Here is a 13,703-nt window from a genome sequence, read left to right on the forward strand (position 1 = left end):
TAATATGCTTTGAAATTATAAGTGTGAGGTCTCAAGCTTTGCTATTTTCCACCCCTTCATTCTGTTAATGTGGTGTATCACGTTGATTGGTTTTCATACGTTGAAACATCCTTGCATTCTAGAAATAAATTCCACTTGGTTATAGTGTATAATCCTTTTAATGTGCTGTTGATTTGGTCAGCTAGTATTTTGTTGAGAATTTTTGCATCAGTGTTCATCAGGGATATTGGTCTGTATTTTTCTTTTCAATATTGGCCTTATAAAAATGAGTTTGGGAGTGTTACTTCCTCTTTAATGTTTTTGAGAAAAGTTTGAGAAGCATTAGTGTTAATTCTTCCTTAAGTGTTTGGAAGAATTTTCCAGGAGAGACATCTGGTCCTGGGCTTTTGTGTGTGTGTGTGGAAGATTTTTGATTACTGATTCAACCCCATACTAGTTTTAAGTCTTTTTTTTATTGCTTCATGATTGAGTCTTGGTGGATTATATATTTCAAGAAAATATCTATTTTTTTCTAGGTTATCCAGCTTCTTGGTGTGTTATTTTCCTCACTTCTTACAGATCTCATGGAGTCTTGGCAGTCTTTCCAAAGTCTTGTATAAACAATTTCACGTGCCTGATTTGCTCTCATTTCCCCTTGCTTTCTTCAGGGAATTGTCAAATTATTCCTGATGCAGGGGATATAAAACCAATTTAGAAGCATTTGGAATTTTAGAATTATAAGATGAAAAAAGTCACATTTCAAAATCTGACATATACTTGATAACCAGAAAGATGTTTTTGATTTTCATTCACACTCTGATGCTGAATGCCTTTACATGCTGTAATCTGTGAAACAGACTTCTTTTTAACCTTCAAACCCTAACAGTGAAATTATGATGATAACTCAATCTCCCTAGATTATGTGTATTTCAGTTTCTTAAGTCAAATGGAATTTCTAATTTAACTGTAGTCTACACTATATCATTTCCAATATCAAATAGTACTTCCTGAAACTCAGTATAAGGAAAAATGACAATATTAACTAGCGTCATGAAAGTTCACGCTGATAATGAGATTGAGTCTAGTCCTTCCCCTGGGCTTCTCTGGGGAGATGTCAGTCATCTACCCATTCTAATTCTCTCACTTGGTCACAGGGAGGTGGTGAGCTCCACCATCAAGGGACATGGGTCCCACTTACAGTTAATGGAGTCTGAGAGAACAGGTATTTGCAAACCCAGTGACCTGGGCTCAGCGGAGGCCCGGGCAGGTGGAGATGCCTTTGTTTGCTGCTTCAGAGAACTAAGAGCTTAGCAAAATTAGACATGGAGAGGAATAGCCCATGAAATATGCTTGGGAAATTCTGGGTTAAATCAAGTACAGCAGGTTTCTTTACTTTATTTTTCAGAACTGCTATACATTAAGGTATATTGTAACTGTTCCAGAAGGAGGCTTGGTATTCAGCACTTTCCAAACTGCGTTTCTCATGGAACGCCTGTTTTTCCCCTTAGAACATCTAATGGAATGGGTGTTCCATGGAATGTGCTTTGGGAAATGCTGATGAAACCTACGTTGTTGGAGAATGGTAGTTAGAGTTCACTTACCATCCATTCTGCGTCAGGCATTTACCAAACAGCCTGCCACATGTTCTTCACAGAGGGCTGGAAGAGAGGCATAGCTATCATTGTTCTGTGTTACAGAGGAGGAAACGGAGCCTTTGAGCAAGTATACCACCTGCCTGAGGTAGGGTGTGGTGGATCCAGGATCTAGATTTATCTGATTCCAAGCACCTTGTCTTTCCCCAACATCACTGGCTCCTTTTCTGATTCCGAAAATGCCCAAATTCAGGCTGGTGAACTTGATTGAAAAGTTGCTGTGGAATCATGGGGTTTTCATGGAGAAATAAAAATGCTCTTCTTATCCTCTCATCTTATGAACCCTCAGTGTTGCAGGTGCTATTGAGCACCAAGGTGTCTTTGAATAGTTGTGCACCTTGGCCACTTATTTTCTGCACCCCCATTTTTTCCTGTGAGAATGAGGATCAGCATCTACCTCTAAGGATAATGTAAAGATAAATAAGATACATTATGAAAAATTATGAAAAACTGCAATTATCACATAGTAGATGCTGAATAACTTTTGATAACATGGCACCCAAAACAGCGGTTTGATAACATCCTAGCCCACCTGTGTCGCCAATGTCCTTATTCCCCAGCACTGTTACCCAAACCTCTGAAAAGGGAACCCCTGACCAGAGAGCTCCAAACTGGGGAACCCCTGGCCAACCTGGGTAAGAAGAGTCACTGACATGCACATCATTGCAAAATGAAAATGAGCTTCTTGTTCAAATGTTTTAAGAATTCCAAGACAGCAACATCAAAGCATCAAACTGAGCATGGGGCCCTTCAGAGCACAGGGTCCTGTGGGCAGCCCTGTCTGTGGTCTAAGAAAAAGTTAAGGGAAACCAGAATCCCGCATCAAGGAGAGGAGAAAAAAGGTGCTGTCCTGGCAAGGGGACTTCAGCCTAGACAGAAAGACCTAGGGTAGCTCTCTGGAGGGGTCTTAAGGGAGACCCCAGCCCCCAAGCTGATCTCTTAGATTGGAGATTGGAGAGTGAAGAGGCTGTCACAAAATCTTGTGGTAGGAAGAAAAGGTGTTGGCAGGGGAAAGGTCTGATGATGCACACTACTGAGCTCATGTGAATGTGAACTTGGCTGGTGGGGCATCATGTGTGCGGCCCCCAGAGGCACGTGGGTATGGGAGACTGTGCATCAGGGCAGTTAGCCTCCGGGTCTGGCTTCACAGTCTTACTAATTAAATCACCCTGGGCTCATTCCATTGTGAGATTGGAGGTTGGCATATGGCAGATTTTCCTTGGAGGAAAAGTGCTAAATATTAATAGAGAATATGGACAAGGCTTGACATGGTCCCAGCTGCTGTGGTTGGGTTGCATTTGGTATAATTTGGGCAAAGCCCATTCTCTCCATAAACTGAAGCTTTCCTCTGAGGTTCTTTTAAACACGACTTACAAACTTAAGCTGGGTGTCAAAATCTGACACCTTTTGTGCCTACGAGTGCTTTTACTCCTGACCCATTTCCGTTCTGCTCTTTGCTTAGGAATATGCTATTTCCAAATCGCTGCCTACGTCACTTTGTGAGGAAAAGAAGGTTTAATTGCATAGCTTTTAGCTGTGGCCAAAGTAATAGTCACTAGATTCAAAAATTCTCATTTATATGTTTAATCAAAACTATCTTTCATAATGGATAAATTTTTCATTCATTAGTAATTTGAAAAAGGAAGAGAATATTTTCAGATTGTGGAGAAACTACTATGAATGCCTATTTTTTAATAATGTAATTGTGTTCTTTGAACTATGTTTAAGAATGACCAGAGAGGAGAGTGAGCAGTGTCATTACAGGTGATCTATGTTCTGCTAATAAGAAGAGGTCTAATGTCTCCTTAGACAGAGAGCTCTGCCTATTCACTTCTCATTCACCTATGCTTTACCTCCCTCCCACCTTCCCTCCTCCCTTCCTCCCTCTCTCCCTCTCCTTCTGTCCCTCTTTCTTTCTTTCTTTCTTTCTTTCTTTCTTTCTTTCTTTCTTTCTTTCTTTCTTTCTTCTTTCTCTTTCTCTTTCTTTCTTTTTCTTTCTCTTTCTTTCTTTCTTTCCTTCTCTTCTCTTCTTCTTTTTCTTCTTCTGCTTCTTCTCTTCTTCTCCTTCCTTCCTTCCATCCTTCCTTCCTTCCCTCCTTCCCTCCCTCTCTCCTTCCTTTCTTTCCCTTCCTTATCGGGGGACCTGCCTGGATAATCACGTAGGTTCTTTTCTATTTTCCTAAGCGTCGGCTGGCTTGAGAAATAAAGGGACAGAGTACAAAAGAGAGAAATTTTAAAGCTGGGCATCCAGGGGAGACATCACACATTGGTAGGATCCGTGATGCCCCACAAGCCACAAAAACCAGCAAGTTTTTTTTAGGGAGTTTCAAAAGGGGAGGGAGTGTGCAAATAGGTGTGGGTGACAGACATCAAGTACTTAACAGGGTAATAGAATATCACAAGGCAAGTGGAAGCAGGGCAAGATCACAGGACCACAGGACCGAGGTGAAATTAAAATTGCTAATGAAGTTTTGGGCACCATTGTCATTGATAACATCTTATTAGGAGACAGGGTTTTGAGATCAACTGGTCTGACCAAAATTTATTAGATGGGAATTTCCTCTTCCTAATAAGCCTGGGAGCGCTATGGGAGACTGGAGTTTATATCACCCCTGCAGTCTCAACCATAAGAGACAGGTACGCCCCGGGGGGGGGGCAGTTCAGAGACCTACCCCTAGGTGTGCATTCTCTTTCTCAGGGATGTTCCATGCTGAGAAAAAGAATTCAGTGATATTTCTCCCATTTGCTTTTGAAAGAAGAGAAATATGGCTCTGTTCTGCCAGGCTCACTGGCAGTCAGAGTTTAAGGTTATCTCTCTTATTCCCTGAACAAGTGCTGTTATCCTGTTCTTTTTTCAGGGTGCCCACATTTCATATTGCTCCAACACACATGCTGTATAATTTTTGTAGTTAACGCAATTATTACAGGGTCCTGGAAGGATATACATCCTCCTCAACTGACAGGATTAAGAGATTAAAGACAGGCACAGGAAATCACAAGAGTATTGATTGGGGAAGTGATAAGTGTCCATGAAATCTTTACAATTTATGTTTAGAGATAGCAGTAAAGACAGGCATAAGAAATTACAAAAGTATTAATTTGGGGAACTAATAAATATCCATAAAATCTTCACAATCCACGTTCTTCTGCCATGGCTTCAGCCGGTCCCTCCATTTGGGGTCCCTGACTTCCTGCAACACTTCTTTCCCTTCCTTCACTTCCTTCATTTTTTTTTTCCTTCCTTACCTCCTTCCTTCCCTTCCTTCTTTCCTTCCTTCCCTTTCCTTTCCTTTCCTTTCCTTCTCCTTCCCTTCCTTTCCCTTCCTTCCTTCTTTCCTTCCTTCCTTCCTTCCTTCCCTCCCCTCCTCCTCCTCCTCCTTCCTTCCTCCCTCCTTCCTTCCTTCCTTCCTTCCTTCCTTCCTTCCTTCCTTCCTTCCATATATGCATATATGTGCATATGTATGTATCTGTATCTATTTTTGTCTATCTATCTATCTATCTATCATCTATCTATCTATCTGTCTGTCTATCTTCTATCATCTATCTAACTATTTATCATCCATCCTTTTGCTGCTGGTTGAAAGAATGAATCAGATACAAAGTCCTCTTGGAAGTCTAAAAAGGATGTAGAAAACATGGGATTTTGAGGGATTTTGCATAATGAGAGTCAAAAACTGATCATTCCCTTTGCCCTGTTTTCTCTTTTAGGTTCATATTTGGTGCTTAGACAAATTCAAAATGAGGAAACATCGGCACTTGCCCTTAGTGGCCGTCTTTTGCCTCTTTCTCTCAGGCTTTCCCACAACTCATGCCCAGCAGCAGCAAGCAGGTAAGAGCCAGAAATGTCCTTGATTTTGTAAAAAGGAATATCATTCTTTGATTTTAGACCTTAGACATCAGGTGCTGACATAGAGCTTACATATATTTTTAAGGTAGCTAAGCCATTTATTATAGGATAGTCAGATAGGATAGTTACAGGATTTATAGACCTTTTCAGATACTCTTTATCCAGTGAGAGATGACCTATTTTTATTAAAACTTGGGTTTGGTATCTTGGAATTGGCTTGACAATGATTTGTTTTTACATTGGATGTGAACGAAAAGTTTGTATCTCAAATGTTTTACCACCTGAAGGGACTTTCCACATTTCTGGCATTGGCTGGTCTCTGAGCACATAAAGTAGGGAGAAGTCAATGATTGAGAGTAAAAACTATTTTCCCTGAAAAAAACAAAGATCACCCTCTCTCTCTAACTCCAGATGCAGAAAGGCATTTTTCATCTAGGATCATTGGGTCTTTAAGATTTCTCTTTCCCAAAACGAATTAGAAACATGGATTCTAATTAACTCTATTAAAAATTTGATTCCAGAGTTTTAGAAAAGTGGGAAATGCTTCATGCATTGCAAGCTGGAAAGGATGGAGGTGGGTCTCCCTCTCCTTGATCCAGAGAGCTGGGCCTCTGAGGGATTCTTCCTCCAGGCCAGGTTGCTCTTAGATGGAGGGAAGTCTAGTGTCACTTCAGTGGAAGAAGAACATGGGTTGGGGCATCAGGTCAGCTCGAGGTAAGTAGAGTCCAGAAGCAAGCCTGGCTCACAGCTGCAGAAGGGCACCTCCTGGGGCCATTGACAGCCTGATACCCTGAGCTCCTACCCTTGAGGGAGAACTGGGTTCATCTGGAAATGAGATAGATAATGTTTGACATCTATGAAGACTTTTCTGGCTCTGAAAAATATGCAGTAACTAGTAGAGTACTGTTTGTTCATGCTCAAAAATCTGGCAAAAATAAGTCTTTTCCCTTCTCTACATTTACACAGGTCCTCCTTACTTAAATAACATGTATTTATTATATTTATTTTTCATGCAAATTACCCAAAGCATTGGGGGTTAGTGAATGGAAAATAGCAATTTTTACTTTTCCTTTTTTGTCAAGGCCCAGTTTCATATTCCAAACTAAAGAATGAATTTATAAAATGATGGTTGGTTGTCTGTGACAAGACTTCCTTCTGGTTTAATCAGGTGGGTCTTGGGGCTCAAACTGTCACAGGGAATCATGCTTGAGTTAAAGACAGCCCAGGAAATTGCTTCCCCAATCTGGAGCATGCTACTGGCCCATTCATGATGGTCTCTGAATATGGAACTCGGGCTAGTGACTGGGCACCAGCAGCTATTGAGTGCATGGGCCCAGGTCCCTGGTTCCCAGGTAAGTGAGTCTACCTTTCTGTATCACCAGTGAGGTGTGAAGTGTTTAGTAACAGTATAGTGTAAACCAAATTTGTTAGGAAGGCTTTGCACTGATAGGAAATAATTGCTTACATAGTAGAAAAATCTAAACCAATGTCTTTTTTTAAAGATGTCAAAAATGGTGCGGCTGCTGATATAATATTTCTAGTGGATTCCTCTTGGACCATTGGAGAGGAACATTTCCAACTTGTTCGAGAGTTTCTATATGATGTTGTAAAATCCTTAGCTGTGGGAGAAAATGATTTCCATTTTGCTCTGGTCCAGTTCAACGGAAACCCACATACCGAGTTCCTGTTAAATACGTATCGTACTAGACAAGAAGTCCTCTCTCATATTTCCAACATGTCTTATATTGGGGGAACCAATCAGACTGGAAAAGGATTAGAATACGTAATGCAAAGCCACCTCACCAAGGCTGCTGGAAGCCGGGCCGGTGACGGAGTCCCTCAGGTTATCGTAGTGTTAACTGATGGACACTCGAAGGATGGCCTTGCTCTGCCCTCAGCGGAACTTAAGTCTGCTGATGTTAACGTGTTTGCAATTGGAGTTGAGGATGCAGATGAAGGAGCGTTAAAAGAAATAGCAAGTGAACCGCTCAATATGCGTGTGTTCAACCTAGAGAATTTTACCTCACTTCATGACATAGTAGGAAACTTAGTGTCCTGTGTGCATTCATCCGTGAGTCCAGAAAGGGCTGGGGACACGGAAACCCTTAAAGACATCACAGGTAATGGCAATGCCACCAAGCTACGCCCTGCCCTGCTGTTCTTGGGAGATGAGCTTGGCAACTGCTGGCCTTAAAGCAACAGCTAGGATGGCACGCGGGCCAGGGAAGAGATGAATGTTCACAGGTTTAAAAACAAAGGTTTGATTTGGAATATTCTTCCATAGTCTTCTCCCCAAGTAGGGCATTCACCTACATACAAGAAGAGTCTTTTCTTAAACAACTAATATTTTCACTCTAAAAAAACCCACATTCTAATGTCATGATCCCACAAAATACCTCTGCCTTCCTTAGAAAAGAAAGCCTCAGAGTGGTGAGGTGTGCATCTGATCAAACTCCTCTATCTGGTGTTGGGATCTGTTTCCTTTAAGGAAAGCTCCCTGTTGGAGAGTGCATGAACTGAGATGGGAGCGAGGGCATCTGTTTTTGTGTCCAGTGGACTAGCAGAGAGCTTCTCTCTTCTACTCTACAGAGTTAATTTAAGAGTGTTGGTAGAATCGGAATTACAAGAAACCTCAGCTATGATCCATTCTAGATCGATTTGGAAGAAATTGAGTCCTGGATGGTTAGTGACAGCTGGAGCTGGAGGCTGTGCATTTGGGCTGTGGGTCTGGTCTTCTTACTTCTCCTCCATGCAGTAATCATGGCTGTGCCCACAGAGACTCTTCTAATTCTAATGGCGTTGATGAGAGCCACTCTGGAAGTATTGAGAGCACATGGACATTGCATCGATGTGTCATGTGCACTTGCATGTACAAAGCTAATTGGCCGACAAGTTATTTAACCAGTTAAGCCTGTTAGCTCTCCTTCCAGGGCTAAGTGCCTAAATGGCCAGTGGGGAAGGAATTTGACAAGTACAATTTCAAACTGTACCATACCACAGCAACTGTGATGAGTGCCCAGAGCTTACTCATCAGTGATGGGCAGAGCAGAGGGACCTCTCCTTGTTAGAAAAATGAGTCCATGCAGCCATCTGATAGTGGGTAGCAGAGAATTTTGGGTGGAATGAGCAGGAAATGAGAGAGGAATCCAGGGGGAGAGTTGAGCTCCAGAAAGGGGACACACATGTTCTCTGAGATAGAGGGAAGGGATGAGAAAAGGGGCTGTGTTTCCAAGATATTCAGGTGGATAAGAGGCACATTGAAAGAGTTCAAGTTGAGTTGACTTCCATCATCTCAATAAAGGAGGGAAGCAGTGGGGCTTCTGGGCTTGGAGGGATTAAAGTTATTTTTGATCAGCTGCTATAGACATGTGAAGAGGGGTCACAAAACATTCAGGAAGCAACTGCTGATTTGAAGTGGCGTCCAGTTGCTATCAGAGATTATGAGTCAGTGGGTGTCTCCATTAGTGTGGATCCCTGCCTTTCTGCAGATATCTCAGGCACTCCCAGGATCAAAGGAGTTCCCAGAACTGGAACTTGCAAAGATGGAACAATAGAGAGGACAGAAGAAAATTTTCTCAGTAAGGAAATCCAGAGGAGTAGCTAGTAAATTCCTGAAATAGCCTGCCATGGCATCCTAGCTGCATGGGGAGCTAATGAGAGCTGGAATGGGTCAGGAGACCTCTGAAGACCCAAAGGATGAGAGGCCAGGGCTCGGAAGGAGAACCCTGGAGACAGCTGAGTGTGCAAGTTGGAGACACTGCTGGTGTGTAGACAGGAAGACCTCTGAGGGCCAATCACAGGGCTGGAGGAGTTTCCAATGGTGCTCAGTGTGGTCCTCAGATGTGTAGGAACTATAGACAGCCAGCCACTGCAGAAACCAGAGAGGCTGGTGCTCACAAAGGTTGTCCATACAGACCTTAAAGTCTGGAGATGACCATAGAGCCTGCCATGTGGACCCAGGCTGAACATAATGTAATTAAATCACGTAGGAAGGTTGGAGACTCTCTTCCGTGTATGTAGTAGGCATGAGGAAGTGGATAATTCTTTGAATCAAAAAACAATGAGTGGGCAACCACATGGTATAGGGAAACTGATCATAGGAAGCAAGATTTATGAATAGATTTTTCTCCTACACTTTTAAAAATGGTTACCACCAAGACGGCCATTGAGACAGGAGGTAGGAAGTGAGGTGACTGATGGAGAGTCAGTTTCTTGTGAATACACATGGATGGTGGGGCAAGAAAAAGAGAGTTGAGGCTTGGAGGCCTCACTCTACAGGACCACATGGGAAGGACAGCAGAAGAATTGCAAGATTGCAATCAGAATAATGGAGCAGTTGCAGAGAAGCAGTACCAGATGTCAGTATTTCATAACAAGGATTCAGAAAGCAGGAGCTGAAGAGAGATGACCCAACATCAGCAGAAAGGAACCAGGTGTCTTGGGCAGGCAGAGCTTGGTGAAGAAGAGGGTTTCAGAAGTAGCCAGCCCCAGGGTGTTTCAGAAGTTTGTTCATAAAATGGTTTTCCCAGTGGTTACCCCTGATTTCAGCTTTAATGGGGCTGGCAGTGCTGATGCCCTTACCTGTGGGTCTACTTCTCAATAGGAAAGAGTGAGAGGCAGTTCAAACACTGCAAAGTGTTCCCTGCTTCCAAATGACAAGCCTCACCCCTGGCATTACCACACAGGCATCAGTCCTGCCAAATGACAGGAAAAGGTGGGTGTCCCCAACAGCACCCCAAACCAAACACTCAGGTTACCAGGAAATGACAAGAGGGTATCTACAATGAACTGCACTGCTCGCTACCATAGTCTCAGTATCATTAATTCCCTGATCCATCACATTTTGGAATATCAGGATAATAACAAAGACCTATCAAAAAATAGTGAAAGGGGCTCATGCCTATAATCCCAGCACTTCGGGAGGCTGAGGTGGGAGGATCATCTGAGGTCAGGAGTTTGAGACCAGCCTGGCCAACATGGTGAAACCCCGTCTCTACCAAAAATACAAAAATCAGCCAGGTGTGGCGGTGGGCACCTGTAATCCCGGGAGGCTGAGGCAGGAGAATCCTTTGAATCCGGGAGGTGGAGGTTGCAGTGAGCCAAGATCGTGACACTGCACTCTAGCCTGGGTGACAAGAGTGAAACTCTGTCTAAAACAAACAAACAAACAAACAAACAAACAAACAAACAAACAAACAGTGAAAGGGACCAGTAGAGAAATGGAACATCTTTTATTGATGTTTTGTTATACTCACAAAAATAGCTGAGTTTGCCTTTATGTTTAACCATTATGTAAGGGACAAACAATGAGATTGCCATAGTGAATGCTAAATGAACCTACCAGCATCGTGTATTTCCACACAGATGATAAAACCTTTGTTTTTATGCCAAGAAAGCATCTCTGTCTTCTAGTGTCCAAGCCACTAGCAGCACCAGGGCAGAAAATTAATCCATTCATGTGTCTTTTCTAATTAACATCACTCTGCAATTCCTCCTAGTACCACGTCCCGCTGCATGTTCCACGGCAAAAACAGAATAATAATCCTAGGAAAACAATACATCTCTGCTTGTAGTTTTTTGGAAAGCCAGTTAGAAGGGCATTATAGAGATTGCTAATTAGTTATGGCTGCCTCTTCTTACTACGTGTCTGCTAGGTAACTTCCCCATAGAGCATTCTTGATTATAAAACACACATATGTGTAAAATATGATTGATCACCACTGTTGTCAATGAACTCTACTCAAATAATCAATCTCTAATGGTTGTGTTTTTAAAAATCCCTCTATCATTCTTTAAAAAAATGGATATACCTGAGATACAAAACCTTTATTTTAAAACAAAACCTAAAGGCGACAGGGAGGATTTTGGCATCGGCTTTCTTTTCTCTGTAAAGGATGAAGATTTTTAAAATTTGTAAAATATATCTACGATTTTGTGTTTTGCATAGGAAATAAGAATGTGAACTTGTTTTTCTTAATGAAAGGAGGCATCACATGAGCTAAGAAAGGCATTGTGCCCACATCAGTGAGCTCAGGAAAAGAGCTTCCAGGGATGTCGAAGGAAACTGTGAATTTTCCTTGGACACTGTAAAACTTTTCTGTAGAAAACACCACAGAGGATGTGATACGCAAAGCATAGAAGCAGAAAACCAGACAACTTTAAAGCTTTTAAACTGTGCATAGATCTGATTCCTTGTAACATTAACATCGGTCATTGGTCCGCCTTGCTGTACACAAGCACACATGGCCCCTGTGCGCCCTTGAGGCTTCAGCTCTCCTAAATAACAAAGCATGCCCTTGTATGCCCCATTATTGTGTGTGTAAGAGGATAATGTTGTTATTCAGTGATGACAAATTATCCAACATGTTTCTATGACTGGCCACTGTAGATGTTCAGTCTTTGAGAAGAGAATGTTCAAGGATTTTCCCTCAGGCTCCATTTATCTTATTTGCACAACTATAAATTTCAACCCAAAAGTAAGTTACAAATGGAGAAGAAATAGTGTTATCCTGCGACTTAGGGATCATTTTTAAAAACGTGACTGTAATGATCATATTTAATCCTTCTTTTAAAAGTCTTGATGTTTAAAAGACGTTTAAGATGTGGCAAGCCCTCCTGTGTCCTTTGAGGTCATTGGTTTAGGCCTGGGAAATGTTGAGGAATTTTGTGGGATTTGTGGAGCCTCTGTATTATACAACGATGTAGGCCGTCTCTATAGCCTTCTGTGTAATTCACACCCCCTGGCACCACACTGTCTTGAAGATCCTTCAGGAATCTTATATTTTGGCTGAACAGTGGCAAATGCTTTGGGCTCCAATCAAAGGCCCAGTCTCATATAAAACTTTTGTGTGGCAATTACTAAAAACACAAGATCTTAATTATTGTAGCACAACAATTATCCTACTCATTGTATCTTATAAGAAGGATTGTGATAGCAATGTTGCCAGGTTAATATTTTTCCCTATGCAAAGAATTAATCTGCAAATATATTGTCAGGAACTTTCGTGTATATTAGGAAGGGAAGAGAGCAGTTCCAACCCTGGTAATCTCTGTTTCAGTTCACACAATGAGAAGAGCTTGGGTAAGAGTGTAGTTTCACTAGAGCAGAACTCTTCAGTTTTGTGAGACAAGCTTTGGATCCTTTTCTACCGTGAGAACAAAAACAATTTTGTTGGCACAAGGAAACATTAATTTTAAATAGAAAATGTTCACTGTCATTGAAAAGATCAGAGATCAGAGTGAATGGTCTTACCTACAATATTACCATCATTTAAAAAGATACCCTGAGTGCAGTTTTCTGGAATCCCAGAATATAAATACATAAGCTCACATATAACCTCTTCTTGTCCCTAACACATACTTAAGTTATCAAAAACATCTACTAGAATAATTGTGCTCCTTCTTGACTTTAAATAAGCCAAATTTAAACATTTGAACAGAGGCTGAGAAATCTCTGGCCCTGACTTTTAGATTTCTCGATCCCTATTCCTCCCTCAGGGCTGCTATGTAACCCAGTTCTCAGTATCAGGTTGGGAATTCTCTGTTCGCCGTTATGGGGGAGAAAAGAGGTCTTGGTCAGCTGTTTTTCTGCCCTTTGTATAACCCCAGGCTAATTCTGATCCGGGTTTATTCAATGCTCATGGTCCTTCTAGGTAACTAGTTTAGGATGTCATAAAAACAAGGTTGGATAATTATGTCATGACTGGTTTCATATCACTCTGCTTAACATTGTTCTGCATTAAGTGACTGAATATAGAGGCAATGACAAAGTAAATGAACAAAACATCCTGCCCAATCCCGACCTGCATTTGAGTTTTATGCAACTAAACATCATTCGAGAAAAAAAAAAAACAAAAATTTCATCAAAGTATTTTTTACATGAAAACTTTAAATGTAGTTTGAGTTCTGATTCACAAAGTTGCATGTACAAGGTCATTTTGGTTTTTAAAGAAAAGAAGAAGAAACAATAGTTGCTCAAGGCATCCAGCAACATACTGGGCTGAGGAATCACCAAATCGTGACTCTGTTTTGTAGCTGTGGATTTGTATAAAAAATTATTCTAATCATTTGAGGAGGCAGGAGAAATGACCAAAAATTAGAAATCATCTCTAAAGTTTTGCTAACCTACTCATTGATTTTCCCTGGTAGGTTTGGTAGTGGACCATTCATGCAACTACTTTTCCCTCCAAATTTAGTGGAAATTTCTAGAATATGTACCCAAGATT

At 41.5% G+C, this 13,703-nt stretch overlaps 1 protein-coding gene across 2 annotated transcripts in view; it reads left to right on the top strand.

Moving 5' to 3' along the window:
• The window catches only part of COL6A3 (collagen type VI alpha 3 chain), a 90,202-nt gene that overhangs the window by 13,143 nt on the left and 63,356 nt on the right, over positions 1-13,703 (top strand). Inside the window, exons 2-3 of one of the 2 annotated variants that reach the window (XM_032753550.2) lie at positions 5,340-5,460; positions 6,981-7,598. In XM_032753550.2, coding sequence (XP_032609441.1) covers positions 5,370-5,460; positions 6,981-7,598 — 709 coding nt within the window. In that variant the 5' untranslated portion in view covers positions 5,340-5,369. The remainder of the gene's footprint in view (positions 1-5,339; positions 5,461-6,980; positions 7,599-13,703) is intronic. The other variant, XM_058445956.1, reaches the window with a different exon arrangement.

Source organism: Hylobates moloch, unplaced genomic scaffold, assembly GCF_009828535.3.
Source record: "Hylobates moloch isolate HMO894 unplaced genomic scaffold, HMol_V3 SCAFFOLD_1, whole genome shotgun sequence".
Lineage (NCBI taxonomy): Eukaryota > Metazoa > Chordata > Mammalia > Primates > Hylobatidae > Hylobates > Hylobates moloch.